Source organism: Trichechus manatus, unplaced genomic scaffold (assembly GCF_000243295.1).
Source record: "Trichechus manatus latirostris isolate Lorelei unplaced genomic scaffold, TriManLat1.0 scaffold00121, whole genome shotgun sequence".
In the NCBI taxonomy this organism is placed as follows: Eukaryota; Metazoa; Chordata; class Mammalia; order Sirenia; family Trichechidae; genus Trichechus; species Trichechus manatus.
The window spans coordinates 7,657,188-7,663,788 of NW_004444057.1; the positions used below are offsets into that span (position 1 = coordinate 7,657,188).

The following is a 6,601-nucleotide window of genomic DNA, read 5'->3' on the forward strand; positions in this document are numbered from 1 at the left end:
AATGCTCCATGATTGGATGCCTACAACTGAATTCTCTCTTTATGCACAAAGGCTGTGTACTTTAATGCTCCATGATTGGATGCATGAAGAGATGGATAGGAGAGTTTATGAATGCCCTGAAACTAGATGCCAACATTTACGCAAATGTACGTGTATCTTTTGTTACGGAAGGACCCCCAATAATGTAAGAGCATATTCTATAGGAGTTATTTACTAGCTCAGTAATTACTTTTCCTCTCCAAATCCCCTTTTGACATCCAAATGACATGGCCAGCATCTCTATTAATATTCCCTGTAAGTGAAAATAGTGTCAAATATAGTGGTATAAATATAAAAAAACAAATTTTAGGCAAGAATATGGTTCCTGCCATGGAGTTGACTATTAATTCTTAAAATGTACCAGAACTTCCAATCACCAGTAGTTTTCCAAAAACAAGTTTCCATTAAAATACTGTTCTATGTCAAAGCCCTCACCATCCCTAAGCAGACTGATTCTTAATCTCGGCTTAGGGAATACCTGAAGGACTCACACCCAGATCCTCAACCCAGAGAAGGCTGATGGGCTGGAGATCAGTCATCTTCAGACAGTTATCTATCATGTCCAGAGGTGTGTACCTTACATCCATGAGCCAGTGAGAAGACAGAAGCACTTAGGCCCTTTCTCCCCACACCTGCCTCAGACTATGGTCTGTCTCTCCCACAATCACAGAAACCACAAGCCTTAGAAATATCAGAAGGAAATGGAGAAAGGACCTAGGTACTGGGACTTCAGTGATGCTGGGAGAAATTACATAGTGAAGAGCACACAGTACTCAAGAGGTTTGAGGCTGAGATCCTGCTTTGCCACTAACCACCGTGAGGTTAAAAAAAAAAAAAAAAATCAAAGCCTCTCTGGGTTCAGTTTTCTTATTAGTAAAATAACACAAAAGGTTGTACTTTAACGCCTCTTCAGGTCTCAAATGTTATGATTCTAGGCCAACGTCATCCCACTGTCACTCCACTCATCAAAATGTAGTTCATGGCATTATTTCACAATCATTAATGAGCAAACTTTTCCATTGCTTCATGTTCTAATAAGATTTAAAAAAAAAAAACTTGGAAGGTGAGAAAGTCAATCTCATTCTTTTGGAAACAAATGTTTAGAAGTACTTTAGTGATCTTTTCAGGTCACAATTAAGAATAAAGCACAGAGACACAAATCAAAATGCATTAGGTTTCCAGCATTTTGGGAAACACATTTTTCTTTGAAAATTTTCTTCTCGTGAAGCCTGGTTAAGGCTAAACAGATTAAATTCTGGAAGTTGATTGTTTTAGTATCTTTCCATGTAGAAAGAATATTAAAGTATAAGTGCATGAGAAGATTAATCTTTGGTTCTCATTTTTTATTTCTTTTTTACTTATTCTATGTTGCCTCAGAGTTTTTCTTTTGTTAAAATGATGGAATATGGATAAATTCAATAAATATAACAACTTGATTCATTATCATAAGCCTTGATTTTGATTTATAGCTGTTTTAATTTGGTTATTATATCCATATATGATCATTTTAAATGTAAAAATAATTGAATTCAATACAGAATACTACAAATTAAAATTTAGATAAGACATATAAGAGGCCACAAAGTCATTACATTCTTTCTCTCTTTTGTGAACTATTTTATACTCGAGTATTCGGAGTACCTTTTTAATGTGCTAATAATATTTTTGTAGCTACCTCTTGACACAAGTGTTGTAAATGTTTCTGGGGGATATAAAGATCATGGCCAAATTTATGCTTTTTATAGATTTATGATACATGTACATTCCGAAGTATTTCATAAGCACTCAAAGATTCCCAGTAGTAGAAATGCAGCTACAGTTTTCACTGTTATTCTAAGGTTTTCAAAGCTGGTCTTCTAAACAAGTAAGAGGGTACAAAGTCACTCAAAGACCAAAAGGTATGTAAAAATGATACTCATAGGGCCATACACACATTTCTACTGGAAATAATCTGGAAGGCCCTATTCTCTGGAATTTCCATTCCACATGCATTCAATAAAATCTGACTTTACAGATTTTCAACACGTACCATAAACCGATCCCTTCTCCTCGGCTGCTCTCCAACTCAATAATGGCAGTCACCTTCATTACCGTACACTTAGTGAGTCAGACTTTCCACAGTGCCTGAGTCACTCCCAGCTGGTATGGCAGGTGTGCGGTGAGTGACATTAGCTGTTTCAGGATTCTAGGAAACCATGTAAGTTTAAAGCAGCTACAGTAATGCCCTACTGGCCTAAAAGAGTAAATGCATCCTCCATAAATGCCTCACATACACGACTTCTGTACTGGAGAGAAAAGAATGCAATTTTCTTTTTCTTTCTTTCTCTCTCTTTTTAGTAAAAGCAAAGGCTCATAATCTGAGGGTTTCTTTAAAAAATATGAATTGTTTAAAGAATATAGTTATTGCTTCCTATTTTTGCCTCATCACTGGCAATTGTGGGATTTTAGGGTAAAAAAAAAAAAAAAGAAGAAACTGGCCTTTACAACACTTCAGATTTCATTCATTTTAACTGCACTGAAATAACACTAAGGGTCTATCTCAAACCCACAAAACCAATAAATACAGAGTTAGAGATGCCACTACATCCTTATTATTCCTTGGCTAGTGTGGTTTCAACTTGCCCTTTTTCTCTGTCCACAGTTGCATAATTATCTTCTCCCTGAAGAACATCAAGGTCAATCTAAAGTCAAGACTGGCTCTAAATGAATGCACTGTCTATGATACCTGGCTCCCCTCTCGCCGAGACAAATGTGGCTGTGCTATATAAACACACAGGAGAAGGCCAGTCACACTTCAACTCACAAATTCACAGGCCTGCGAAATAAGACATTCCAAAGTCTATCACTGTGAGGGGAGTTCTCAAATTAGAAATTGGAAAGCAGGGTATATATTTTGGAAACTAAATGAAATAATCATTTAATGTCAGACATGCAGGTGTAGCGCTTCGCAAGTTCTAAGATTCACATTTTGGAAATCTACGGTGTACTACGCGATTTGAGGTTGGAAACTCTAAATTTACATGTCTCCCAAAAACGTTAAGTCATTTTCAAGAGCTCTCTCTTTTAAAAATTTTGCTAACCTGGGTCAACTCTAAATCTGTGAGCGTGCTCTTTTCATATTTATATTATGTGGGTGGTGGGATGAAACCAAAGATAATAAAGTGGTTTTGTATGAAGGCCTAAGAAAGTTTCATCTTCAAAAGGCCTAAATCTCACTCATGCAGAGTCAAAAGCCAGATAATTTACATAATCACACTGTGGTCTTATCTGCACTCTTTCAGGAAAAAGTGGCTTTGAGTTATCTAGGGAATTGCTCTACTCCCTCTTCACTTTGTATTAATAGACATAGAAAGATAAAACTTCAAGTATCTTTGAAACTTTTAATCATTATTGCCCTTCAACAGAGCCTAGAAGAGAAGTCTGAACTGATGCAGAACTGATGCAAGTCGGCTGTTTCCTCCCCATCATTCAAATGGGGCCAGGCCTGATCATCACTGCTATGTGGCCACTTGATTCTAAATTAAACTGTATGTCCAAACGACTGAACGCAAGAAGCCGGCCCTGAAAAGAGGTCCAGCACGCTGTCCTAAGCTACGACCACGGACAAGCACTCACGGACAATGCACTGGTTTCCTCCGGGGAGTGTCTTCCATCCAGGGCAGCAGTACGAGTGAAACCTGGAGCCGCACACGTTGGGCCTGCAATAGGCAAAAGCGGTCACACACATGTAGGAAGGGGTGAGGTAGCACATTAGCAGTTTTCGGAAGCCAAGCCCTGGGAAAGTAGATTTCAGGACAACCAACCAACCAACCAAAACTACGCTTCAAATTCTCGAGGGCTAGGGAACAGAGGTGGGAGTAAGTGGGCTCTATGCTGGAATGGGGAAGGCTCAGAAACTTAAACATTCCCTTTCATCTGTCTTCCCTTGCTTGCCTTTTTACATGGCGAAAAGAGACATGGAAACATATAATTTGCTACTATTCTACCCTCCGGATGCAGAGAACAAAGGGAATAAAAATCTTGCCGTCTCCCACATTTATCGCTCCTCAATCAACTGTTACTTTGGCCCCGACAAGTCAAAGACCCCGCGTCGGAAGGTGGAGCGCTGGGGTTGATGAGTGTTGATGAGACTGAGCTGGAAGCCAGTCCCGCACACATTCTCAAACAAAAGGCTCCGGAGCGGCGCCCCCGACGGCGGGGAGCCCGCAGGATCCACCGGCTCCGACACTCGGAGGACCCAAACCCGCCTTCTGCATGAACTTTGGAACCTGTTCCCGCACCGTACAGGCTCTGCACCCAATCTGCACCCTAGGACCGCCGACCCATCCGCCGCCCGACCCCCCCGAGAGAGGGCTTTCCGCCTGCTGAGTTGCGGAGCAGGAGGAGGGGAAGGCGCTCCTGGGGGTCCTCTGGGTCTGCAGGAGAGAGGGGGCCGCGCCTTTAGCAGCAAGAGCAAGGGTCCGGGACTGGGTGGGATGGAAAGCTGCCAAGCTGGGGTTCCCCCCCGTGCCGGTCGCTCCCGGCCGCGGGACTGTCTGCCCACCTACCCTCTTAGCACATCCTGCTGTCCTCGCCTGCGGACGCGGCTGGCTACCGCGGCTCCCTCCTCCCGGTACTCAGACGAAGCGAACCCGCCTTCGGAGCCCACTGCCGCGGGCCGGACCTGTTGCGACGGCAGCTGAGACCGGGGCGGCTTGGGCGGCGGGGGCTGGGGCTGGCCTGCGGTGCCCTGCGCCCAGAGCGCCACGCAGCCCAGCCACACGAAGTAGAGCTGGAGACAGAGCCGCCGCTGTCTCCCCATTGCGGGCACGGAGAGCGCGGGGAACAAGGCCAGTGGAGAGGAAGCGATGAAAGACAAAATTTGCGCGGGCCCAGAAAAGTCAGGGTCTATCAATCCCGTCGTTGGCTCCCGGGAATCCGTTGCTCTAGCGGGAGCCCTGAGCCGAGCGCCGGCTCTTCGGCTACGCGGGGCGCCAGGCAGGGACTCTAGCGCAGCGGGCGGCGAGACGCGGCGGCGTTGCGGCGGGCAGCCCCGCGCGGTCCACGTTGCATCCCCCGGGCCACGGCCCCCAACGACTCCAGAACCGCCGGCGGGCGGGGGCGGGAAATTACAAAAGTAACCCGAGCGGCTGCGGCGTAAAGTTACAAAGAAAGCGGACCTCGAGAGAAAAAAAGTGCCTGCACGCTGCGGCTCCGCGGATTCCCGTGCGCTCCGGGTACAGATCGTGGAAAACAGCAAAAGTCATCAGAAAGAAGCAGGCAAGCAAACAAAAGTCTCCCCAAAAGAAGAGGAGAGTCTCCTCCCAGCTCGACCGGAGTCCCGCGGGGCAGCGACGTGCCAGCGCGGCTGCGGAGCCGGGCGGAGGTGCGCGGGGCCGGGGCGAGCGGCTGGCGAGAGGGAGGGCGGGAGCTGGACGCCGGGGAAGATGCGGCGAGCGAGGGCGCGGTGCGGGGGTTTTGAGGCCCGACTGGGCTCGGGGCGGGCCGGCGGGCGGCTGCTGTCAGAGGGGGCCAGGGCGCAGCCGTCCACACGTGGGGCGCAGCCTGGGCCGAGGGGCCGGCGCAGAGTGGGCGGGGACAGAGTAAGGGGGCGACCGGGTGGGGAGGAACTAAGGGAGCGAGGGGCTGGGGGAAGGGAAGAGAAAGGCAGGGGGGCAGGGCGAGGAGAGGGGAGAGGACTTAGGTTGGGGAGAAGGGGGGCAAGCTTGAGAGGAAGACCGGGGCTGGAAGAAGGGCTTGGCAGGAGGAATTGGCGAGCTCGGGTGCGAGAGGAAATGAGCGGGGGATGGGGGCGAGGTTAGGGCGAGGAGAGAAGTGGGAAAGTGGAGGGAGGGCCGGGGGTAGGGAGGAGGGGTCCAGGGGGCCGGCTGGAGGGGGCGAGGCGCTAGGCTGCTGTGCTTCCCGTCCCTCTCGATTGGCCGCTAGCTGTTTTGACTGCCTGTACAAAGCCAGCAGACGGCGGGGGAGGGGGCGGTTAGGGACCGGATTCGGGAGAAGAGGCAACAGCCCCTTCCCCTCCCCCTCCTCGCTAGCCGGGCTGTGGACCGGGGTAGAGGGTCTCTAAGCGCGCTTGGCTCGTCTCGACCCGCAGCTGAACTTCCCCGTCGGGTAGAGGCCGCAAGGTTGAGGATGAGAACGGGGTCCTCTTGCAGAGCCCTAGGTCCGGACCCATGGTCGGGGGATTCGCATCCCGCCGGGAATAGAGGCTTGTGTGGGAGTGGGTTACAGCCTGAATCTGAGGAAGCCGGACCCTCCCCATCGCCTTCCTGCCCCCACCTCCCACTGGGAACGGCGTCAGTCTGCGGTACCCGCGGAGGGCAGGGCGTTTCCAGATTAAAATGCGCCCTCCACCGTCAAGAGGGAGCTCGTGCGGCCGCAGGGGGCCTCCGCCGCGGGCCGGGGCCGTGGTCCCGTGGAGTCAGCCGAGGGGATATGCTTCGGGGTGATCCTTGGCAGGCCTCTGCGCAGGTTTGCACCCAGGGAGCAGAGATGGGTTAGAGCCCCTGAGGAGTCTTAGGGGGTGTGGTGGGGGCGCATAGCGGAGTGAATGGGGTTTCGGCTT

At 49.5% G+C, this 6,601-nt stretch overlaps 1 protein-coding gene across 1 annotated transcript in view; it reads right to left on the reverse strand.

Annotated features, from left to right (window-relative positions):
• FBN2 (fibrillin 2) overlaps positions 1 to 4,906 on the reverse strand; it is a 282,788-nt gene extending 277,882 nt beyond the window's left edge. The window contains exons 1-2 of the mRNA XM_023738698.1: positions 4,587 to 4,906; positions 3,655 to 3,737 (exon numbers count right to left, since the gene is read on the reverse strand). Of these exons, the coding sequence (XP_023594466.1) occupies positions 3,655 to 3,737; positions 4,587 to 4,840 (337 nt within the window). The 5' untranslated portion in view covers positions 4,841 to 4,906. The remainder of the gene's footprint in view (positions 1 to 3,654; positions 3,738 to 4,586) is intronic.
• Positions 4,907 to 6,601: the final 1,695 nt, after the last annotated feature.